Here is a 26596-nt window from a genome sequence, read left to right on the forward strand (position 1 = left end):
AGAAAATGGTAAAATAAATAATGCAAAAATTTCCCCAGACTGATGAAAGCCTCTAACTTCCAGGTACAAATTAGGAAAGATTTATGCCAAGGCCCTCCACAGGGAAATTTCAGGGAAACTGAGATGGCAGCACTATCCATAAAGATTATCTGTGAATATAACTGTTCACATAAAAAGATTCATGAATACTGAAAGAATCACTGGAAGCTGGAAGACACTGGAGTGATCTTCTTAGAAACTGGAAGATGATAGAGTTATCTAGAAGCTGGAAGATAATGGAGAAGCTATCTAGAAGCTAGAAGATAATGGAGAAGCTATCTAGAAGCTAGAAGATTTGTGTTCATTAGATTAAATAATTTTTGAACCTGAGTTCCAAAGCCAACCAAACTAAAAATGGACTGTGAACATAGTATTTGAAACAAACAAAAATCTTTAGAAATTAACCTCCCATGCATCCTGTACTCTAGCAAAATGAGGGAGGAAACTGAGGAAGAGGAAGAGCTGGGATCTGGGACCCAGGGCTGATGTTTGAGAGAAGGCCTACAGGTTGTTAAGGGGAAGACCTTGAGGACAAGCCGTTCAGGTTGGAGCAAAGGGACAGGGGGTTTTGGGAGTCTTCTTCTAAAACATTTATAAGTTTCCCTTTCCTAAAGGAAAAGGGTACTCATAGTTTATCTAATAATTTAATTTAGTATAAGATTATGTTGAGAAGTTATTGGAGAGTTTAGGAATTAGCCATAAAGTATAGAGAGCTGAGCAAATGAAAATAAATTAGATAATTAACTCTAGAAAAAAAATAAAAAATAAATGATCATTAATCCTCATACACTATTGGCTCAGCAGTAAACAATACTATTTATGTAGTAATAATGTTATAAACTCTGAATATGAATTTAATTATATCAGGTGATAGAGAGAGGCTGCTAGGAAGCAGTGAGTGAATAAGAAACTGCTGATTATATAATACAGAAAAATTTTTAGTTATAACAATAAAATAGATAAAGAACCTCACACATGTGTATTATTTATCAAAATGGAGGTTTACACTAGAATAAACAAAGAAATCAAAATTCTTTGTTGTCAGAGCTCAAGACTTCTAGTGCAACTTGAATTTTTGAACAATATGCATAAAATAATTAAAATAAAGTATAATGCCCTCTTCTCTTGCGCGTACACACACACACACACACACACACACACACACACAGTTATAACCTTAAATAGGCATTCAGCCCTGCCTTAAAGTTTCACTATATGTTTCTAGCTTTCTGGAAGTTAAAAATTACTCCAAATGTATGCTTTCTTCTCTTCCCCTCAATCCTCCCACTCCACATTTCTGCGAATTATTTACCCATGAATTTTCTTAAGTGATTCATTATCAAAGAATTCCCAAGTTGTTCCATCAGCAAACCCATCAGCCAGCTTTCACGTGTTGTCGTGATCCATGTCTTCCCTCAGAAAAGACTCTTTGCCTCCAACACTCGGAAACCCATTCCTCCTCCTCTTCCCAAGAATTTTCTTTACGGTCTTGCTCTCTTATTCAGACAGTAGTCACTCTACTGAATTGTCTGCTGAATTATCAACAAGCAGATTCACACGGCCACCCTAAAACAAGAAAAACACAAAACAACCCTCACTTGTCCCCACTCGTATTCCAACTTCCAACAGATTCGTCTTGTTCATTTCGTGATAAAACTTCTTGAAAGATTTGACCACATTGCTGTTTCCAACTTGGTCCTCCCACTGGCACTGCAACACCCCTGACTCCACCAACAACCTAGTTACTTATGTCTTTGCATATTGTCCTTCTCAACACATACACACACTCCCTTCAATAAAATGTAAACTTCATGAAGTCAGGGAGTTTATCTTTTGTGCTGCTATCCTGATTCTTAATACATAGCACCTAGCCTTCAATAAATATTTTGGCCACTATAATATCTTTATTTCTCAACAAGACAATGATTTTTCTTTTTTTGAGATGGAGTCTTGCTCTGTCGCCCAGGCTGGAGTGCAGTGGCACCATCTCAGCTCACTGCAAGCCGAACTCCAGGGTTCACGCCATTCTCCTGCCTCAGCCTCCGGAGTAGCTGGGACTACAGGCACCTGCCCCCACGCCTGGCTAATTTTTTTTATCTTTTTTTTTTTATTTTTAGTAGAGACAGGGTTTCACCATGTTAGCCAGGATAAGACAATGATTTTCTAAAAGATATTTTAGCATAAAATGTATAGTGCACACTGTGGAATGTACAATATGAGGACTACTTGAATAGATTTTTAAAATCTAAACCTTAAAACCCCTTCTATTTAGTATAAATATGGAATGTAAATTCCATGCTGATATGCATTTATTATTTTGCACCAATCTGTGTGTATGTTACATATGTAAATATAACATGCTACAAAAATAGCTGAATATTGGCCAGGCACGGTGACTGACACCTGTAATCACAACACTTTGAGAGGCCAAGGTGGGTGGGTCACCTGAGGTTAGAAGTTCGAGACCAGCCTGACCAACATGGCAAAACCTCGTCTCTACTAAAAATATAAAAATTAGCCAAGTGTGGTGGCACACACCTGTAGTCCCAGTAACTCAGGAGGTTGAGGCAAGATAACCACTTGAACCCAGGAGGTGGAGGATAGAGTGAGCTGAGATGGCACCACTGCACTCCAGCACTCCACTCTCGGTGACAGAGTGAGACTGTGTCTCCAAAAAATAAATAGTAAGTAAATATTTATCGCTACAAACACCACCAATACGTGCTATGTATCCATTGCCTAAAAATTAGAATTTTAGTGTCCGTTTGTTTCCTGGAAAATGTGGTAGAATGCTCAGGAAATAATGAAAACTCTACACATTTTTAATTTAACAGAAAATTCCTGTTGCTCTGTAGATGGGATGGGGCAAAATCACTTGGTACCAGGATTTATTGTGACAGAAACTGCTGAACCTGAAGCAGAAGATAAGGCAACCTTTCTTTGGTAGCAGTCATCTCTTGCTCTGCCTTTTTTTTTCATTCTTTCTTTCTTTTTTCCAATTTTTCTCTTGCCCTAACCAACTAGAGTGTCCACAGGCCAGGTGGTAAATGTTCTATTGTCCTTAAAACTTATGAGATTATTACAACATGAAATAGTTCCTAGGAGACTCATTTTTCTTCCATTGTTAGCCATGCCACCCTATTCTTATTCCAGAGAGTCCACATCTCTGTCACCTCCAGCCCCATCTTCACAGGTGTCACACATTAAAGACCATCATTCTTCATTTTGTCCAAGGGTGTGAAGATTTCAGAGATCATTAAGTCATCTAACAACAAAGATATAAACAGTGGAATTGCTCTTAGATCTCTCTCTCTATATATAATATTATATTACTGCCAGCTCTTTAGACTCTTTTATAGGAGATTATCTACTGCATAGATCAACTTTGAGGTTGATCTTTGACTTTGTAGATGTGTTATATTTGATTGATGCAACCAGAGATATATAGCTTTTTTTTTTTTTTTTTTTTTTTTTTTTGTATTTTGTTTTTTGAGACAGTCTCTGTCACCTAGGCTAGAGTATAGTGGCACAATCTCAGCTCACTGAAGCCTCCGCCTCCTGGGTTCAGGCAATTCTCCTGCCTCAGCTTCTCGAGTAGCTGGTACTACAAGTGCACGCCACCATGCCTGGCTAATTTTTGTATTTTTAGTGGAGAAAGGGTTTTGCCATGTTGGCCAGGCTGGAGTCGGACTCCTGACCTCAGGTGATCTGTCTGCCTCGGCCTCCCAAAGTGCTGGGATTACAGGTGTGAGCCACTGCATCTGACCGATATATATCTTTTTGAAACCTATCAGTTAGCCTTCATCTTTCTAAAAGAGTACATATAACCTGAGAATTACCTGTTTATTAAACATTTTTGAGATAATTCACCAGTAAATTGATGGAGGCCAGAAAATATCTTAAGAGATTCTTCATTAATAGGAAAGTAGTTTTGATTTTACTCATTTTATATCTTTAGAAGAGCTTATATAACATGAGGATTATTTATTCACTAAGAGTTTGAGGAAATTCATAAGTACAGTGCTCTTTGGTGGAAATATTATTGGAGGTAGTCTGTGGATAACTTAGGACAATTGATTTTCTGCTGTATTTTTACTTCTCTCCCACAAGGTCCTCTGCTTTTTATACAAATTTATTTGCCTTTGGTCGGGCGCAGTGGCTCACACCTGTAATCCCAGCACTTTGGGAGGCTGAGGAGGGCAGATCCCGAGGTCAGGAGATTGAGACCATCCTGGCTAACATGGTGAAACCCCATCTCTACTAAAAAAAAAATACAAAAAAATTAGCCAGGCATGGTGGTGGGCGCCTGTAGTCCCAGCTTCTCAGGAAGCTGAGGCAGGAGAATGGGGTGAACCCAGCAGGTAGAGCTTGCAGTAAGCCGAGATCGCACCACTGCACTCCAGCCTGGGTGACAGAGCGGGACTCCGTCTCAAAATAAATAAATAAATAAATAAATAAATAAATAAATAAATAAATAAAATTATTTGCCTTTTCCTTATGGATTAGAACTGTATACTGAGGGAAGAGGCAGTGTTCACTAAATGCTGCAGTACAATGTACTCTTATATTCAGATTGCCGATAATTTAGTTAAGATGTTCACATCTATAAATGACACTGTTTTCAGATTTTCTTCTGTGCATAAGATTTTTTGAGCTTCTATTACCAGGCAAATATTGGCTTATTTTCCAAATGTATAGCATGAAGATTACCTTTTCCTGAAAAGAACAAACAGCCAAATAGCCTGGATTGAAGCATGTGGTAAGAATTTTTCAGTATCATAAATATTATTGAACTATCATGGATTTCTACAGTTTCTGTTACTTTTTTATGATTTATAGTATCGCTTTAAAATCATTCATTTTGTTCAGGTTTTCAGATGTCTATTGATATATCTATTTTAATATATGTACATAATATTTAAGTACTTTTATTATACTTACAAATATATTTTAAATATATATACATAATTTATATGCGTGTGCCTGTATGTGTCTGGGTGCATGTGTGTGTGCATAAAGTTTGGGTAGTAAAAAATGAAATAAAGAGAATTAGGGTAAGCAGATGGCAGAAAGATATGGGGAAGAGATGATGGCAGTGGCCTATCTTAGACTTGTTGACTAAGACATCTCTGAGAGGGTATAATTTGAGTTAAGACCTCAATTCCATGAAAGTGCAAGATAGTCTAAGATTTGGGTAGAGTGTATCTGTCACTGGAAAGAGCAAACATGAAGTCACTAAGAAAAGGATAAGCTTAGTATATTTAGGGAATGGCGTAACCTTATCTCCAGTGAGTAAGTTCAGAGGCCAGAAAGCACATGGTTTGATAGGATATGATGCCTACAACCTAGTGCAAAGCCTAGCAAATAGAAGGTACTTAATGATTACTCGCTAGCCAACATGTTCAGAGTTTACACTTTTTATCTTCGTCTGATGGAAAGCCATTGAAAAATTTCCTGTTTTATGTTGAGCAAGTAGAGAACCTCCTTGTTTTCCCAAAAGGTCAAAGAGAGTCTTAGAGCCTCATAGATTCTCAGCCTGGCCCCTCACAGATTCTGCAGTTGGTAGAAATTCCTTCTTTCCAGAGCCCAGCAATTCATTGCTTATTCTAATTTCAACATTCCCATTTTTGTTTATTTGTGTGCTTTTATGTATATTTCAAGTGATAAAGAGAAAACATGAATAAGATCTTACTGGAAATAAGAGGCCGGAATATACATTTTAAAGGAAAAATTTTTCAGACTTCCTATGAAAAGAGGAGAAAAATTTCAAAAACCTGTTTCTTGGAAGGACTACACTCCACAGCAAAAATTTAATGCCTTCACCTTCTTCACCTTAAAACAAGACTGATTTCTATTGACTTGCAGCCATTTTCAATTGCCCAGTTTCTGAATTATTTAGTTTCCTCTCTATTTCTTCTTCCTTTTTTTTTCTATCCAGCTCCAGGGAAATATTACTTCATAACAGCTTGAAAAAAAGGAAAGGCAGGAGAAATAGAAGCTCAAAACACCAACTTCAGGACATTTTTTTTTTAACTAAAACATTTTTTTTAGTATCATCTCAGCCATAACATCATACTATCAACCTGTTTGAACAAGGAGGGAAAAGAACACTTTTTATCTGCTGCATTTCTACTCAAGTAATTAAAGTTATTTCTACTGTACTGTAATAATTTTGAAATAATGTTGAAATGTGCTTCCTTCCTACATTTGCAATTCTATGCAACTTGACTACCAATTCAAATGAAAATTGCGATAAAAACCACACAAGAGCACATGATTTGCGTTTTCAAATTATAATCTCCTAAGGACAGAATTTGATAATATATAAACTGCCTTTTATGAAGAACTGAAATAAATTTACCATTTCACTAATATTCACATGGTACAATGACAAGCAGACAAGCAGTTCAGAGGCCCTGAATTTACTACTTACAAAGCCATTGCTCTCTGAGCTTCAATTTCCTCTGTAAATTGGGAATAACATTTAACCTTTCACAGGGATGTTTTAAGGCAGTGGTTCTCAAAGTGTGTACCCCAGACCAGCAGAGGCAGCATCACTTGAGAGTGTTAGAAACGAAATTATTGGGCCAACCCGGACCTAATGAATCAGAAACTCTGGGGAGGAGACTAAATAATCTGTGTTTTAACAGACTTTCCAGATGATTCTGATGCATGCTAAAATTGTAAGTGATTATTTTAATTATTAAATGAGATAATATATGTACTCCAAAAAAGTGCTTTGTTAACCATAACACATTATCCAAATGTTAGCTACTGTTACTGTGATGGTAATGCCTATTTTCAGTAAATATTGATGGACAAGCTTGTGCTAATTGCAGTGTACAAGAGTAAACAGGTATAGATCTTATCTTCTAAAAGCATATAGCTTGCAAAGATTGATAAAGAAACTGGCAAGGGAAGTACTGTGTGATTAAGCACTGTCATAAGAGTTTGCTGGGTTCCATGAGACCAAAGATGGCATGTCTAAAGCACAGGCACCAAGAAAGGCTTCCAGAGATAAATGATAATTGGTCTGTATCCTTAAAGGTAAAGATGAGTTAGCAAGATTGATAAGAAGTGAAGCCATCTTCCAGTCAATGAAAATAGATGTCGTGGAAAGCCCTTGAAGTATGACAGTATGTTTCTTGGGGAAGGGGCTTTGAATAAGAGCAGAGGGTTTGTGAGTTAAGCAGGAATTGAGATGAAACTAGCTGTGCCAGCGAAAAGCCAGATAACAAGACGCCTGTATGTAAAACCACCTCATAGGGACAAGATTCTAAAAGCTGTGGGAAAGTAGTAAAGCTTTTGAGTCAGGCAACTTATACCACGTGACATCAGTCTGGAGTCAGGAAATGCAGTTCGGATCCTGGTACAGTACTAGAGTGATGAGGGCCTTTGCCACATGGCAGATGCAGGATGGGCAGGACAAAGTAGCCTAGAGATATTTAGGCGAAATTGATGGGACAGTCCTGACTAAGATAAAGTGATGGAGTGAATATGAGAATTTGGACATACTTTTTAACCTACAAGTTTTTAAATATAAAATTCTTATCTCTTTCTGATGCCTGGAATGTCATGATTTGAAATGGACTTAATGATTCCTTTAAGTTTGAATAATGCAGCCAGATGTGTTCTCTCCATTATCTTGAATCAGGGAAAAGTATTGGATCCTGTTATCTTGTTTACATTTATAACGTGTTCTAAACTGGAACATATAAATGTCACTGTCTTATTTTAGTTCCGGGATACGTGTGCAGGATGTGCAGGTTTGTTACATAGGTAAACATGTGCTATGGTGGTTTGCTGCACCTATCAACCCATCACCTACGTATTAAGCCCGGCATGCGTTAGCTATTTTTACTGATGCTCTCCCTCTGCCCCGACAGGACCCAGTGTGTATTGTTCCCCTCCCTGAGTTCATGTGTTCTCATTGTTCAGCTTCCACTTATAAGTGAGAACATTCGGTGTTTGATTTTCTGTTCTTGAGTTAGTTTGCTAAGGATAATGGCTTCCAGCTCCATCCATGTCCCTGCCAAGAACATGATCTCATTGTGTTTTGTGGCTGCATAGTAGCCCATGGTGTATATGTACCACATTGTTTTTCTAGTCTATCATTGACTAGAATGGGTTGACTCCATGTCTTTGCTGTTGTGAATAGTGCTGCAATGAACATATGTGAGCCCGTATCTTTATAATAGAATGATTTATATTCCTTTGGGTATATACCCAGTAATGGGATTGCTGGGTGAAATGGTATTTCTGGTTCTAGGTCTTCGAGGAATCGTCACACTGTCTTCCATAATGGTTGAACTAATTTACATTCCCACCAGCAATGTAAAAGCATTCCCATTTCTCCACAGTCTCACAGCATCTGTTGTTTCTTGACTTTTTAATGATCGCCATTCTGACTGCTGTGTGATGGTATCTCATTGCGGTTTTGATTTGCATTTCTCTAATGATCAGTGATGTTGAGCTTTTTTAAAAAAATATGTTTGTTGGCTGCATAAATGTCTTCTTTTGAGAAGTGTTTGTTTGTGTCCTTTGTCCACTTTTTAATGGGGTTGTTTGGGGTTTATATTTGTAAATTTGTTTAAGTCCCTTGTAGATTCTGGATATTAGACATTTGTCAGATGAATAGTTGCAAAAATTTTCTCCCATTCTGTAGGTTGTCTGTCCACTCTGATGATACTTTCTTTTGCTGTGCAGAACCTCTTTAGTATAATTAGATCCCATTTGTCAATGTTTGCTTTTGTGGCAATTGCTTTTGACACTTTCATCATGAAATCTTTGCCTGTGTCTATATCCTGAATAGTATTGCCTAAATTTTCTTCTAGGGTTTTTATAGTTTTGGGTTTTACATTTAAGTCTTTAATCCATCTTGAATTAATTTTTGTGTAATGTGTAAAAGAGGGATCCAGTTTCAATTTTCTGCATATGCTAGCCACTTATCCCAACACCATTTATTAAATAGGGAATCCTTTCCTCATTGCTAGTTTTTGTCAGGTTTGTCAAAGATCAGTTGGTTGTAGATGTGTGGTCTTACTTCTGAGTTCTAGATTCTGTTCTATTGGTCTGTGTTTCTGTTTTTGTACTAGTACCATGCTGTTTTGGTTACTGTAGCCTTGTAGTACAGTTTGAAGCCAGGTAGCATGATGCCTCCAGTTTTGTTCTTTTAGCTTAGGATTGTCTTGGCTATATTGGCTCTTTTTTATTTCCATATGAATTTTAAGGTAGTTTTTTTCTAATTCTGTGAAGAATGTCAATAGTCATTTAATGGGAATAGCAGTGAATTTATAAATTACTTTGGGCAGTATGGCCATTTTCACAATATTGATTCTTCCTATCCATGAGCCTGGAATGTCTTACCATTTGTTTGTGTCCTCTCTGCTTTCCTTGAGGAGAGGTTTGTAGTTCTCCTTGAAGAGGTCCTTCATTTCCCTTGTTAGCTGTATCCCTAGATATCGTATTCTCTTTGTAGCAATTGTGAATGGGAGTCCATTCATGATTTGGCTCTCTGCTTGTATATTGTTGTTGTATAGGAATGCTTGTGATTTTTGTACATTGATTTTGTATCCTGAGACTTTGCTGAAGTTGCTTTTCAGCTTAAGAAGCTTTTGGGCTGAGATGATAGGGTTTTTTAGATATAGGAGTATGTAATCTGTAATTCTTCCTATTTGGATACCCTTTATTTCTTTCTCTTGTCTGATTGCCCTGGCGGGAACTTCCAATTCTGTGTTGAATAGGAGTGATGAAAGAGGACATCCTTGTCTTATGCTGGTTTTCAAAGGGAATGCTTCCAGCTTTTGCCCATTCAGTATGATATTGGCTGTGAGTTTGTCATAAATGGCTCTTATTATTTTGAGATACATTCCATCAATACCTAGTTTATTGAGAGTTTTTAACAGGAAGGGATGTGGTATTTTATTGAAGGCCTTTTCTGCGTCTATTGAGACAATCCATGATTATGTGATTTTTGTCTTTAGTTCTGTTTATGTGATGAATTATGCTTATTGATTTGCATATGTTGAACAAGCCTTGCATCCTGGGGTTGAAGCCACTTTGATCGTGGTAGATAAGCTTTTTGATGTGCTGCTGGATTCAGTTTGCCAGTATTTTATTGAGAATTTTTGCACTAATGTTTATCAGGGATATTTGTCTGATGTTTTCTTTTTTTGTTGTATCTCTACCAGATTTTGGTATCAGGATGATGCTGGTCCCATTAAATGAGTTAGGGAGGAGTCCTCCCTTGTTAATTGTTTGGAATAATTTCAGAAGGAATGGTACCAGCTTCTCTTTGTACCTCTGGTAGAATTCAGTGGTAAATTCAACTGGTCCTGGGCTTTTATTTGTTGGTAGGCTATTTATTACTGCCTCAATTTCAGAACTTGTTATTGGTCTATTCAGGGATTCAACTTCTTTCTGGTTCAGTCTTGGGAGGGTGTATGTGTCCAGGAATTTGTCAATTTCTTCTAGATTTTCTAGTTTATTTGCATAGAGGTATTTACACTATTCTCTGATGATTGTTTGTATTTCTGTGGGTTCAGTTGTGATAGCCCCTTCATCATTTTTATTGTGTCTATTTAATTATTCTCTCTTTTCTTCTTTATTAGTCTAGCTAGTGGTCTATTTTATTATTTTTTTTCAAAAAACACCTCCTGGATTCGTTGATCTTTTGAAGGGTTTTTCATGCCTGTGTCTCCTTCAGTTCCACCTTAATCTTGGTTATTTCTTGTCTTCTGCTAGCTTTGGGGTTTTTTTCCTCTTGGTTCTCTAGTTCTTTTAGTTTGCTGTTAGGATGTCAATTTGAGATCTTTTGAGCTTTTCGATGTGGGGATTTAGTGCTACAAATTTCCCTCTTAACACTGCTTTAGCTGTGTCCCAGAGATTCTGGTACATTGTCCCTTTGTTCTCATTGGTTTCAAATAACTTCATTTCTACCTTAATTTCATTATTTACCCAGGAATCATTCAGAAGCAGGTTGTTCAATTTACATTTAGTTGTGTGGTTTTGAGTAAGTTTCTTAATCTTGAGTTCTAGTTTCATTGTGCTGTGGTCTGAGAGACTGTTTGTTGTGATTTCAGTTATTTTGCATTTGCTGAAGAGTGTTTTACTTCCAATTATGTGATCAATTTTAGAGTAAGTGCCATGTGGTGCCAAGAAGAATGTATATTCTTTTGTTTTGCAGTGTACAGTTCTACAGATATCTATCAGGTCCAGTTGATTCAGAGATAAGCTCAAGTCCTGAATATCCTTGTTTATTTTCTGTCTCAGTGATCTGTGTAATATTGACAGTTGGGTGTTAAAGTCTTCCACTATTATTGTGTGGAAGTAAAAGTCTCTTTGTAGGTCTCTAAGAACTTGTTTTATGAATCTGGGTGCTCCTGTATTGGGTGCATATATATTTAGAATAGTTAGCTCTTCTTGTTGAATTGACCCCTTTACCATTATGTAATGCCCTTGTCTTTTTTGATCTTTGTCGCTTTAAAGTGTGTTTTGCCGGAAACTAGGATTGCAACCCCTGCTTTTGTCTGCTTTCCATTTGCTTGGTAAATTTCCCTCCATACTTTATCTTTTTTTTTTTTTCTTGAAAATGTCTTCATTGAACTAGCTCTTTAATTCCCTACTCTTTAAATTTTAGTCTTTTTATTTATTTATTTATTTATTTATTTATTTATTTATTATACTTTAGGTTTTAGGGTACGTGTGCGCAATGTGCAGGTTAGTTACATATGTATACATGTGCCATGCTGGTGCGCTGCACCCACTAACTCGTCATCTAGCATTAGGTATATCTCCCAATGCTATCCCTCCTCCCTCCCCCCACCCCACAACAGTCCCCAGAGTGTGATGTTCCCCTTCCTGTGTCCATGTGTTCTCATTGTTCAGTTCCCACCTATGAGTGAGAATATGCGGTGTTTGGTTTTTTGTTCTTGCGATAGTTTACTGAGAATGATGATTTCCAATTTCATCCATCTCCCTACAAAGGACATGAACTCATCCTTTTTTATGGCTGCATAGTATTCCATGGTGTATATGTGCCACATTTTCTTAATCCAGTCTATCATTGTTTGACATTTGGGTTGGTTCCAAGTCTTTGCTATTGTGAATAGTGCCACAGTAAACATACGTGTGCATGCGTCTTTATAGCAGCATGATTTACAGTCCTTTGGGTATGTACCCAGTAATGGGATGGCTGGGTCAAATGGTATTTCTAGTTCTAGATCCCTGAGGAATCGCCACACTGACTTCCACAATGGTTGAACTAGTTTACAGTCCCACCAACAGTGTAAAAGTGTTCCTGTTTCTCCACATCCTCTCCAGCACCTGTTGTTTCCTGACTTTTTAATGGTTGCCATTCTAACTGGTGTGAGATGGTATCTCATTGTGGTTTTGATTTGCATTTCTCTGATGGCCAGTGATGGTGAGCATTTTTTCATGTGTTTTTTGGTTGCATAAATGTCTTCTTTTGAGAAGTGTCTGTTCATGTCTTTTGCCCACTTTTTGATGGGGTTGTTTGTTTTTTTCTTGTAAATTTGTTTGAGTTCATGGTAGATTCTGGATATTAGCCCTTTGTCAGATGAGTAGGTTGCGAAAATTTTCTCCCATTTTGTAGGTTGCCTGTTCACTCTGATGGTAGTTTCTTTTGCTGTGCAGAAGCTCTTGAGTTTAATTAGATCCCATTTGTCAATTTTGGCTTTTGTTGCCATTGCTTTTCGTGTTTTAGACATGAAGTCCTTGCCCATGCCTATGTCCTGAATGGTAATGCCTAGGTTTTCTTCTAGGGTTTTTATGGTTTTAGGTCTAACGTTTAAGTCTTTAATCCATCTTGAATTGATTTTTGTATAAGATGTAAGGAAGGGATCCAGTTTCAGCTTTCTACATATGGCTAGCCAGTTTTCCCAGCACCATTTATTAAATAGGGAATCCTTTCCCCATTGCTTGTTTTTCTCAGGTTTGTCAAAGATCAGATAGTTGTAGATATGCAGCGTTATTTCTGAGGGCTCTGTTCTGTTCCATTGGTCTATATCTCTGTTTTGGTACCAGTACGATGCTGTTTTGGTTACTGTAGCCTTGTAGTATAGTTTGAAGTCAGGTAGTGTGATGCCTCCAGCTTTGTTCTTTTGGCTTAGGATTGACTTGGCGATTCGGGCTCTTTTTTGGTTCCATATGAACTTTAAAGTAGTTTTTTCCAATTCAGTGAAGAAAGTCATTGGTAGCTTGATGGGGATGGCATTAAATCTGTAAATTACTTTGGGCAGTATGGCCATTTTCATGATACTGATTCTTCCTACCCATGAGCATGGAATGTTCTTCCATTTGTTTGTATCCTCTTTTATTTCCTTGAGCAGTGGTTTGTAGTTCTCCTTGAATTGGTCCTTCACGTCCCTTGTAAGTTGGATTCCTAGGTATTTTATTCTCTTTGAAGCAATTGTGAATGGGAGTTCACTCATGATTTGGCTCTCTGTTTGTCTGTTGTTGGTATATAAGAATGCTTGTGATTTTTGTACATTGATTTTGTATCCTGAGACTTTGCTGAAGTTGCTTATCACCTTAAGGAGATTTTGAGCTGAGACGATGGGGTTTTCTAGATATACAATCATGTCATCTGCAAACAGGGACAATTTGACTTCCTCTTTTCCTAATTGAATACCCATTATTTCCTTCTCCTGCCTAATTGCCCTAGCCAGAACTTCCAACAGTATGTTGAATAGGAGTGGTGAGAGAGGGCATCCCTGTCTTGTGCCAGTTTTCAAAGGGAATGCTTCCAGTTTTTGCCCATTCAGTATGATATTGGCTGTGGGTTTGTCATAGATAGCTCTTATTATTTTGAGATACATCCCATCAATACCTAATTTATTGAGAGTTTTTAGCATGAAGGGTGGTTGAATTTTGTCAAAGGCCTTTTCTGCATCTATTGAGATAATCATGTGGTTTTTGTCTTTGGTTCTGTTTATATGCTGGATTACATTGATTGATTTCTGTATATTGAACCAGCCTTGCATCCCAGGGATGAAGCCCACTTGATCATGGTGGATAAGCTTTTTGATGTGCTGCTGGATTCGGTTTGCCAGTATCATACTTTATTTTGAGCCTATGTGTATCTTTCGATGTGAGATGGATCTCTTGAATACAGCACAGCGATGGGTCTTGACTCTATATCCATCTTGCCATTCTGTGTCTTTTAATTGGGGCATTTAGCCCATTTACATTTAAGGTTAATATTGTTATACGTGAATGTGATCCTGTCATCATGATGCTGGCTGGTTATTTTGCAGACTTGTTGATGTGGTTGCTTCATAGTGTCATTGGTCTTTGTACTTCGGTGTGTTTTTGTAGTGGCTGGTAACAGTTTTTCCTTTCCATATTTAGTTCTTCCTTCAGGAGCTCTTGGAAGGCAGGCCTGGTGGTGATGAATTCCCTCAGCATTTGCTTGCCTGAAAAGGATTTTATTAATATTTCTCTTTTGCTTATGAAGCTTAGTTTGGCCAGATATGAAATTCTGGGTTGGAAATTATTTTCTTTAAGAATGTTAAATATTGGCCTCCGATATCTTCTGGCTTGTAGGGTTTCTGCTGAGAGGTCTGCTGTTAGTCTGATGGGCTTCTCTTTGTAGATGACCTGGCCTTTCTCTCTGGCTGCCCTTAACATTTTGACCTTGGAGAATCTGATTATGTGTCTTGGGGTTGGTCTTCTTCTGGAGTATCTTACTGAGGTTCTCTTGATTTCCTGAATTTGAATGTTGGATTTGAATGTTGGTCTGTCTGGCTAGGTTCGGGAAGTTCTCCTGGATGATATCCTGAAGTATGTTTTCCAACCTGGTTCCATTTTCCTCATCTCTTTCAGGTACCCCAATCAGTCGTGGGTTCGGTCTTTTTTACATAATCCCATAGTTCTCTGAGGTTTCGTTCATTCCTTTTTATTCTTTTTTCTCTAATCATGTCTGCCTGTCTTATTTCAGCAAGATAGTCTTTACGCTCTGAAATTCTTTACTCTGCTTGGTCAGTTTGGCTATTGATATTTGTGATTGCATTGTGACGTTCTTGTGTTGTGTTTTTTCAGCTCCATCAGGTCATTTATGCTTGCCTCAAACCTGGTTATTCTGGTTAACACCTCCTGTAATGTTTTATCATGGTTCTTAGCTTCTTTGCATTGGGTTAGAACATGCTCCTTTAGCTCAACAAAGTTCATTATTACCCACCTTCTGAAGCCGACTTCTGTCAGTTCATCCATCTCAGCCTCAGCCCAGCTCTGTGCCCTTGCTAGAGAGGTGTTGCAATCATTTGGAGGAAAAGAGGCACTCTAGGTTTTTGAGTTTTCTGCATTTTTTCGTTGATTCTTTCTCATCTTCATGACTTTCTCTATCTTTGATCTTTAAGGCTACTGACCTTTGGATGGGGTTTTTGTGGGGAAATGTCACTTTTTTTTTTTTTTTGAGACAGAGTCTTGCTCTGTTTTCAGGCTGGAGTGCAGTGGCACAGTCTCAGCTCACTGCTACCTCTGTCTCCCCACATTAGCTGTAGCTGGGACTACAGGCATGCACCACCACACCCAGCTAATTTCTGGGACACCAACATTTTATGGAATAACTACATCTGTGTGTTAGCACTTTATTTTACTTTAGACTTATTAGAACAATTATAAATAAATAAAACTTTTTTTTTTACTTTAGACTTATTAGAACAATTCAAGTTGATTAAAAGACTGGAGTAAACCTCTGCCAGTTCCAACCAAATTAATCGTAAACCCATGCTTAGAAAATATGAGGTTCCTCGTTTGTTTTCTCTGACAATGAGACAAATGAGCTGAGATGGGCACACAATGACAATAAGGGTGGGAGGAGTTTTTGTTCCAGGTGTTAGTGAGTAATGAATGGGTGTTACCAGGCACACTCAGAAATAAGTTATTTCAAAAACTCCTTCGTTATAACCTACTAATAGCAAAAGACCTGTTAGAATTTAAGAAAGATTTGATTAGGTTGGCTGTGGCTGAAAGCGTCCAATTATATTTTATTTTTTCCTTTCTCCTCTTCATGCTAAGAAAACAGGCTCTTATGCATGAATGGAGCGGGATGTTTATCTCTCTCTTTCAGGTGGGCTCTGCCTAATACTTATAAACATTATGAAACATGCCAGAGCTAATTAGATGTGGAAGAAATTAGTCCAAGCAAATTAATCACTGCTACTCAATGTGGAATTTTAGCGCTTTGTGGCTCAGAGATTATTTAGTGGCTTCTCTTGCTTTCTCATTTTGTTACGATATAATTCACCCATGACAATGAAAATGGCTTGCTGAGGATTACCTCAATTTTCCCTTCTGCTGACAGAGGTTCAGCATATGGCCCAGAAAACACTCGATCTGAGCTGCAGCTTTCAAGTTAAGTTGGAAGAGTAGTACTTTCTCCCGCCTGGAGCCCTTCTGATGGGATAGAAACCTCACCTGGGCATAGGGAAAAGTCATGCACATGTCAGGCCCTGAGCATCTTCAGCACCTGCTGATTCTTCCCATTCCTGTGTAACAGGATCAAAAGCCTCCAGCCTACTGAGACATCAAAATGGGTTTGAGGCCAGGCACAGTGGCTCACTCCTGTAATCTCAGCACTGTGGGAGGCCAAGGCAGGCAGATCACTTGAGGCCAGGTCGTAAAGACCAGCCTGGCCAATATGGGGAAACCCCATCTCTACAAAAAAAAAAAAAAAAGAGGTTTCGAAATGGAAGTATTGGTAAGCCATGAAAACAGAAACTATGGCTGTGACCTTTTACTCTTTCTAAGTCTTAACCAAATGCTCACAATGGGATCGGAGACTGCCTTTGTTAGATCCAGCTCCCTGGCAGGCCAGGCTGTTAGGGAATGTGGGCCTAAGGTCAGCTGGGAAAAGCCACGACCAGAATTTATAGCAGAAAGCTAAAGATTGTGTAGCAAACAGCTTGGCATAGCACTTTACAGTCTACAATGTATTTTCATGTGCATCGTAATATTTAATTCTCATACACATTCTGAGAGTGATACTCGTTGCGATTTGTAAATAGGAAACTGAATCTCCCTGACTCTCCCAAAGCCACATAGCTAGAAAGCAGCAGAGTCTAACTTGAACTCCAGGTGCCCTAAGTCCTGCATTCCTTTCTCTTTCCAGCGTCACAGCTGCCTCTCTATATCTTGAGATGTTTGCAGGGTGAGTCTTAATGTGATAAACAGACATTTTCAGACCTTTACAGCCAGAAATTTATTATGTTATGAGAGTGTTGCTCTCATAACAGATAAAAATTGAAAAGTTAATTAGCATTACAAAAGATTTTTTATATTCTTTTATTTATTTATTTATTTTACTTTCAGTTCTGGGATACACGTGCAGAACGTGCAGGATTGTTACATAGGTATGCGTGTGCTTTGGTGGTTTGCTGCACATATCAACCCGTCATCTAGGTTTCAAGCCCAGCATGCATTAGGCATTTGTCCTAATGCTCTCCCTCCCCTTGTCCCCCACCCCCTAACAGGCCCCAGTGTGTGATGTTCCCCTCCCTGTGTCCATGTGTTCTCATTGTTCAGCTCTCACTTATGAGTGAGAACATGCAATGTTTGGTTTTCTGTTCCTGTGTTAGTTTGCTGAGGATGATGGTTTCCGGCTTCATCCACGTTCCTGCAAAGGACATGAACTCATTCTTTTTTATGTCTGCGTATTTTAACTTTAGTGAAGCAAAACCGTGTAGTCAACAGAGCCAAAGTTGAAAATCTCCATCAGATTGCACCCTTTGGTGATTTACAGTGCAATCTCTCTGTGACTTCATCTTCTTCACTGTGAAATGAGGAAATAATTCTGACTTTGTAATATTATCATATTATAAAAAAATCTAGAAAGCATTTAGAATCTTGTCTAGCACATAACAAGTGCTCAATAAATATTTCTTATTGGGTGGGCTTTATATAATTTCTAAAGCATGTCATGTAAATGGAGAGTGACACCATCACCTTTCAACATGGTAGACATGAGTTTCATAGTTATGTTGCTGTAAAAAATACCTGCTAATGGCTGGGCATGGTGGCTCATGCCTGTAATTCCAGCACTTTGGGAGGCCGAGGCAGATGGATCACTTGAGGCCAGGATTTTGAGACCAGCCTGGTCAACATGGCGAAACCCCATCTCTACTAAAAATACAAAAATTAGACATGATGGCGCATGTCTGTAGTCTCAGCTACTCAGATGGCTGAGGCAGGAGAATCGCTTGAACCTGGGAGATGGAGGTTGCAGTGAGCCAAGATTGTGCCGTTGCACTCCAGCCTGGGTGACAGAGCAAGACTCTAACTCAAAAACAAATAAATAAATAAACATAGCCTGCTAAAAAGAAAAACAAGGCTACGTACTGTAAAACTAAATTATAAATCGAATCTGGAATATATTCCAAACATACTGCTTCTGAAGGAATTTTTCTTCCACATCCTTTAAAACTACAAAATTAGAGACTGAGCATGGTATGGAATCAGTATACTATGATATAGAATTAGTAAATCTGCAGGTTAGTGTAGGATCCTATTAATAACTCATATTTGGATGTATCTCTCCAGAAAAAATCAGTTATAGGATTTCTGTATACTTGGATAACCAATTTTTTCAAAGCACAGATACAGTATACATATATAAACACTTCCTTCTTTGGAATAAATATAATTTAATATATCATATGGTCCATAAATGCCCAGGTGAGATTGCACATTTTTTACTTTCTAGGTCTGGAAAAATAAAGATTCATGAAGCAATTTTTTCATGCTCTCTTTAAGAACTTTTCTTTGTCTTTCTTCTATTTTATTTTCTATTTTGCATCTTAGTTATTTTTACATGTATTTTTCATTTTCTCTCTAAGTTCATGCTTCTACAAATTCCCCAGCCATGGCTTGTCCATCTTTATATCCTCAACATATCTGGTAGAGTATCTTGTACATAGTAGACGTTCAATAAATATTTTATGAACACAGGATTATTGATTTAATGAGAAGAGCTGTAGGGAGCAAAATGGAGAAGTAGAAGAATTAAAGTTTGTGTGTAGATGTGTGTGTGTGCTAGTAATCGAAGACCCAATTCAAACTGGCTCAAATGATACAGGAATTTATTGACTTATACAACTAAAAGTCTACAGGCAGAGCAGGCTTGGAACATGAACTGGTGGAAAAGTTTGCAATGCCATCAAAGTTGCTTTGCTGTTTCTCAATGACTTTGAAGGCTCTGTCTTCCTATCAACTGATTTTATCCCTAGGCTGCTTATTGTAGCAGAATGGTAGCATATGAGTACCTGAACTTAAGAGGGCTGGATGCTTCCTTTTACATCAGAGTTGGGGAAAATAGGTCTCTTACCACAATTATCCATCGAAATATACCCTTCTGTGCCAGAATTCTTACTGGACAAACTTACATCCATGTCTATCTATGAACCAGTCCCATGGATTAGCAATGCCGTGTGGTGATAGGTGTGGTTCTGAGCCCAATTACAGGAAGAAAAATGGCATGGCCCTAGGAATCGGGTTGAGGGTCCAATTCTGTTAGCAATGGAGAGTATCTGAGTCATGCAGCACCTAAGTATGTTACTGTAGGCAGTGAATTCTTATGGGTCTGCAGCAACTTCCATTCTTGCCTTCTCAGAAGAAAGAGTTCCACCGAGGGGCATAAGACAGAGGAGAGACACAGGCAAGTTTCAGAGCAGGAGTGAAAATTTATTAAAAAGCTTTAGAACAGGAATGAAAAGGAGTAAAGTACACCTGGAAGAGGGCCAAGAGGGAAACTTGAGAGATCAAGAGCACAGTTTGACGTTTGACTTGGAGTTTTACATGTTGGCATACTTCCAGGGTCTTGCATCCCTTCTCCCGTGATTCTTCCCTTGGGGTGGGCTGTCTGCATGTGTGGGGGCCCACCGATGCTTGGGAGTGGCCGTGCATGGCGTGTTTGCTGGACTTGTGCACATGCTCATTCGAGGCATTCTTCCCTTACCAGTCCAACATCCCTAGAGGAAGGTCATGTACCAGTTAAACTCTGCCGTTTTGCCTCTTAGTGTGCATGTGTGAGCCCATTTGCTCAACTCCTGAGATCTTATTAGGAAGCTGCTGATCTCCAGTTTCAGATGTTTCTATCCAATGGGAGACTGCCTTTCCCTTGCTCCGGCTGTGGCCAATTATTATTTTAGAGAGGCAGCTTAACAACTGCCTAACCATTCACCTGATGGTCACTTGGCATTTCTGGTGGAGGGGTCCCTTCTCCTGCCCTGTTAATATCTGACTAGCGACCTACTGTGACAATCCCAACCAAATAGTGGAAATGCTATACAATTTGTGGAGGAAAGGGAGTGAGGATGGAAGGCTAAATGAATTTGAAGGCGGCAACCACAGCATGTGCAACATACATTGGGTAATAGTTTAAACTTCCAGAGTTCAAAAAATAAGGCTGAAATGTCGCAGTGTTACAGTCACGCTTACTAGACGCACAAAAGAAGTGGTAAAATTTAGAGCCCCATAAAAGCTCAAAATACATCAGGTCCTCCCGGGATGCTTTTTACTTATGAGTGCTCTTTGAAAAAAAAAAAAATAATGAGTGGATTTTTTTCCCTTCTATTAAGCTTAATTGTTAATTTTATGAGTAAAACTGACTCTAATAATTTCCTATAAGATGGCCAAAGTAATTACATCATATCTAACATTTTTTTTCTTCTTGACATTAAAACAAACAAGCATTCTAATTTAGACTGATGTGTCTTAGTACAAGTATTATTTAATGTTCATGGTCTTTATGGATCTTTTTGGATTACACAAGGGGCAGAATCATATTTGCATTCAGCCTTGTGTAGTCGTAAAATAGCAGAGATTACCTGCAAAGGGCTCTTCTAGTCCTTAAGTAATTGTCAAGCTCATAAGGTGAATCTCATTGTGCTATTCCTTTAGGATCCTTCTTTCTGGACTCAGACAATGGTTCAGCATTTCCCATACCCACCCACCAACCCACTCAACCACTCAGCTTCCCACAGCTATGCCTAAGATGTCCCCACTTGCACTGGTTTTCTCTGGTTGGCATCAGCCTAGCCTAAACCCACTGAATTACCTTCACAGAGCTTATCCACTTTCCTTGTCCTATTTCTCTCTACAGGAGCCTTCACCCTTTACCCCAACCAACTATAAAAATACCCAACACAGCATTTTAAAACAAATACTTGCTTTATCCCTTCAGGATTAGACATTTTCTCGTTTTTCATTTGTTATACAAATCTTACTGATTTACTATTGAGAAAGTTGGTACAAAAGTAATTTCGCTTTTGGCCATTCCTTTTAGAGACAATGACTGCAGTTACTTTCGCACCAATCTAATAAATAGATGAGGAAGATAGCTAAGCTTCCCTACCCAGATTCCATGTGAAAAATAATGGAGAAAATCACTGTAGCATTTTCTTTGTAAAGCACCTTAATTATTATTAGTATTATTTATTTTTATTTTATCTTATTTTTGGAGATGGAGTCTCACTCTGTTGCCCAGGCTGGAGTGCGGTGGAGTGATCTCGAGTCACTGCAAACTCCGCCTCCCAGGTTCAAGCAGTTCTCCTGCCTCAGCCTCCCACATCGCTGGGATTACAGGCACCCACCACCACACCCAGCTAATTTTTGTATTTTTAGTAGAGAAGGGATTTTGCCATGTTGGCCAGGCTGGTCTTGGAACTTCGGATCTCAGATGATCTGCCTGCCTTGGCCTCCCAAAGTGCTGGGATTACAGGCATGAGCCACTGTGCTCGGCCTATTATTATTATTATTATTTGAGACAGGGTCTTGCTCTGTCACCCATGTTGGAATGCAGTGCATAGCTCCCTGCAGCCTCCAACTCTTGGGCTTAAGCAATTCTCTTACCTTAGCCTCCTTAGTAATTAGGACTACAGGGGCACACCATCTTGCATGGCTAATTTTTTAAATTTTTGTAAAGAAGGTCTCTCCCTGTTGCCCAGACTGATCTCAAACTCCTGGCCTCAAGTAATCCTCCCACCTCGGCCTCCCAAAGTGCTGGAATTACAGGCATGAGCCACCATGCCCAGCTCTAATGATTCTTAATAGGTAGTTATGGTCAGCTTGGAAGATAAGAGAGTCCACCAAGCTCTAGTTAGTGCAGACAGGATTTTCTATTTTCGCTTCCAGCCCACAGTACTCGGGGATGGTAAGAGAGAAATTTCTTTCACTGCTGTTGCTCAAAGAATGGGTGGAACTTCAACACACCATTCTAGCATGTGATTAATGCTGTTCTCAGCGTGCCATTAGAAGGGTTGGAAACTCACCCCTTTCAGGGAGATTTTAAAGAAATCCAGGAATCAGACTGCCACAACTACTTTGAACACTGGATATTCCATGGAGGAGGTTTAGTTTAACAAAGATGAAAATGCATGTTAAATATTCTCACTTGCTTCTTTCTGCAACCAAGCAAATGTCTCTCCCTTCTCCTCCCCCTCCACCTTTATGTATTGGGGTGAAGAGGAAAGAAGAAGAGGAAAGAAAAGCAACAGCAACAAAAAGTTTGAACTAAAAATATATATTTATGTATGCACATACAGTATGATAATTTCTAAAAATAAATGTCTGTGACAGTTATTTGTGCAGACATCTGACCTTAAGGAAGTTCGTGATACATTGCTGAGAGAAAAATCTAGGTGCAGAGAGAAGTATATGCTTCTATTACAGGAAACACACATACAAAACTGATATATAGATACCTCTGTGTGTGTTTGTGTGTATCTGTACGTGTGTGTGTTCTATGAGAAGGTGAAAATAGTAGGAGACATACCTTAGTTACCTTGGGAGGATGGAATTGCATATAGGAATGAAGGTTTGTGTTTTAACATACATTGGCAGGTAATTTCCTTGACACTTCAAGCATATATTATTTTTAATGTAATAAACGTCAAGTGACAATTTTACAAGGAAAATTTTCTTCACTATAGAACATTTTTCTTCACTATAGAAAAATGCACTCCCTTTTGTATTTGAGGCAAATGATGGATAAAGTAAAGTAATATTGGACACTGGTAAAAAATGAGTCAATTTTTAAAAACAAAGAATGATGTGGAAACCATGTTTCTACCTTATAAAGTCAACAAGATGAATATTGAAAAAAATTATCTTATACAATGATATGAAAATAATACAATTTATTTTTGGTTTTGCTTTGGCTTAACGTTTTTGGTTTCTTATCAAAGTTATCCATGTTCCTGGTATCTCATTATTTATTGACATTCATCATTTTATCCCATGACAGTTCTGTGATTGTACAAGAAAAATTGTTACGCAGGAGGGGATAATTTGAGAATTTTAGTGTGGAGATTGCAATTTTTTCTTCAAGTAGCAACATATTCATTTATAGTCATACTTACTGACTAAAATTTTTGGAATCATAGATTTCACTATATAAGTTTAAAATCTCAGTAATCTCTACTCCCATTTGAAAATTTACTGAAATCTATTAAAATTTATAGAAGGTAAATTATCTCGAAAACATGTATAGAAATTATTGTGTTTCAAGATGGCAGGCTGATACACAAAAAAAACTGAAGTGGAAATTTTTGGGGGGGAGTGTATTCATTTTTCTCTAAAATCATTTTTTTAACAGTTTGTTATGTAAATACACAACAAAAAACGATACAAATAAATCATACTTATTAAATTCAAGTTTTCCTTGGCCAAAAATAACTAAAATTCAACATATTTTGAAACTGCTTTTGACCCTTACAGTAGTTTTTCCCTGTTATTTTCTCATGTTAACTGATAGGATGATATTACTTTAATTTGTTCTGTAGCGTAACTGCTCTGTGGAAAATCAATCAATCAATTAGTAGTATATATTTCCATAGCTATCGGAAGGAAGATCCCTACGAAGATTCCAATTCCTTTGTTTTATTTAGAAACATACATAATAAAACTTCTAACACTAGAATAGGCAGGTCTTTACAAAGTTCAGAATTAGAGAATATCCTGGGCCTCTAAATGGGTGATGAGGTTTATTTCTCACCAAATCTTTCTGTTATTTTTATTTTTATAGGCAAACTTTTGTCAATAAGAGCAAATTTTCTATCTTTATTTTTTGTTTTATCCCTCATTCTATGTGTATTTTCTGTAAAATTAACATAAGAATTATTTCAGTCTAGTTGAACTCTCCATGGAACTGTCAAAATGCCACTCAGTACTCTATTTGTTCATCACCAGGTTTTATATATAAATATAAATATATATACATTTAGATAAATAGGCAGTATAGATAATAGATAGAGGGATAGAAGATAGAATGAAAGAATAATAGGTAGGTAGATAGATAGATAGTTAGACAGACAGACAGCATTCATATTCTTTCTCCATATGTCTTGGGTTTCTCCATTATTTTTTTAACTGATAATCCAAGACAGTTTTCCACTAAAATTTATCAGTAAGCACATTCAAACGTGTACTATTTGTCTAAGATGATTACTGTAGCCCTGATGCTAGGAAAGTGGCACTTTCAACATTTAAAGGAACTGAATTAACTCAGAGTGAAAATGTGTCCCCATCTCTAGATCATACCAGTGTGCGCACGTGTGAAAGATTGACAGGTAGGATTCACAAGGTCAAATGAGGACTGACAAGGAATGCATCTTAAGGATTGTGAGGGAAAAAAACAAATACCCCAATCTCTCACAATTCTAATTTATTTTAACTTGAATTGCAGAAATGTTAAAACAATGAAATTGTCTTCATTTCTACTTTTAAAATAATATTTGCTAAAGAAAGAAAGGCATGCTGATAGGCCTCCATGAACCTCTAAGCTTTTTATATTTAAAGAAGCTGATTGCTTTTGTGAAGGAATTACTTTTGAGCATACAAATTTTCAAATTTAAAAGACATTAAGTGAAAATTCAATACATTGGGCTGAAGAAGCATTGCTTCTAACACTCAGTTTTTATACACTCATATGCAAAAGCTACATTTTCATCCTATTTTGTAGCATGTACTGTGAAGTTGGCAGGAAATTTGACCAAACCCTTCATAATTTGTATCCTGTTACTGCTGTTAAACAAGTGTGTGTACATGAACTTTCAGATACTACCAGAAAAATTTCAATGCATTTACTGCTTAGCAATAAACCTTATCCCTTAGAGGCAGAAGGTACTCTTTCATTCTTAACTTTCTCAAGACCATCTGTACCAGTGTTAAAAGTTTCATCATGTACATCCCTAAATAAAACAAAGGTGATGGAACCCTAGTAAGTGTCTGAGAATTTACTAGTACATCAAATGAGATTATTAACCTGTTTCCAAATCTAAACACTTGAAGGATTATCCCTTTGTAATGAGAAATAAGTGTGTTCTCTGGTTTGTATTTATGGTAATGTAAAATTTGAATCTCCTCCGTTGGTTTTCTGAAATGACTTGAATCTCTTCACTATAGAAAAATGTGCCACCTTTTGGATTTGAAGCAAATGATGGATAAAGGAAAGTAATATTGGACGCTGGTGAAAAATGAGTCAATTTTTAAAAACAAAGAATGATGTGGAAACCATGTTTCTACCTTATAAAGTCAAGAAGATAAATATTGAAGAAAATTATCTTACACAACGATATGAAAATGATACAATTTAATTTTGGTTTTGCTTTGGCTTAGAGTTTTTGGTTTTTTATCAAAGTTATCCATGTTCCTAGTATCTCGTTATTTATTGACATTCATGATTTTATCCCATGCTGGTTGTGTTCAGATATCTTTTCACTTTTCTTTTTTCCAACTATTTCATTTTATCCATTTCCAGATGTAGACAAGGATGGAAAGGAAATCGATGCCATATCAAGTTTAATCCTCCTACTACAGACTTTACATACGCTCAGAATAGTAGGTGACATTATGACTAAACAAATGACTTGGTTTGGGGTGGTCTCTAATATATTTGACTGCATATTTATCTTTTTCTTTGGTTTAAAATTCCAGATATATGGACTCTCCTGGGTATTGGATTAGCATTCCTGATGATTCATATCACAGTTGCAGTCTTGTGTTTTCTTGCAAACAGGAAAGTACCAATAAGGTAAGTGATGCCTTTAGTTACTAAATGAAATACACCATAGCAGAAAAATTTTCTGCAACATTTCCTTTGCTACTTTTTTCTTTCACTCCATATTACATGCAGGAAACTTTAGTGTTTTGCTGCTTTATGGATTTCTTTTTCTGGTCAGAAAAGAGGAGCTACCTAACAAGAATTGCTCTTCTTTTTTTAGTATAAAGCCTGAAGTTTACTTTTCAGATTATATTAGGAGCCTTTTTGAGGGCATATATATATATATATATATATATATATATATATATATATTTATGAAATTTATATATATATATATTTATGAAATTTATATATATATATGAAATTTATATATATGAAATTTATATATATATGAAATTTATATATATATGAAATTTATATATGTATGAAATTTATATATATATGAAATTTTATATGTATATATATTTAAAATTTCATCCCTTGGATGCAAGGCTGGTTCAACATATGCAAATCAATAAATGTAATCCAGCATATAAACAG

At 37.4% G+C, this 26596-nt stretch overlaps 1 protein-coding gene across 1 annotated transcript in view; it reads left to right on the forward strand.

Annotated features, from left to right (window-relative positions):
- MALRD1 (MAM and LDL receptor class A domain containing 1) overlaps nt 1-26596 on the forward strand; it is a 678818-nt gene that overhangs the window by 611762 nt on the left and 40460 nt on the right. The window contains exons 37-38 of the mRNA XM_024253733.2: nt 25814-25893; nt 25990-26086. Coding sequence (XP_024109501.2) covers nt 25814-25893; nt 25990-26086 — 177 coding nt within the window. The remainder of the gene's footprint in view (nt 1-25813; nt 25894-25989; nt 26087-26596) is intronic.

The sequence above is a fragment of the Pongo abelii genome, chromosome 8 (genome assembly GCF_028885655.2).
Source record: "Pongo abelii isolate AG06213 chromosome 8, NHGRI_mPonAbe1-v2.0_pri, whole genome shotgun sequence".
Classification (NCBI taxonomy): domain Eukaryota; kingdom Metazoa; phylum Chordata; class Mammalia; order Primates; family Hominidae; genus Pongo; species Pongo abelii.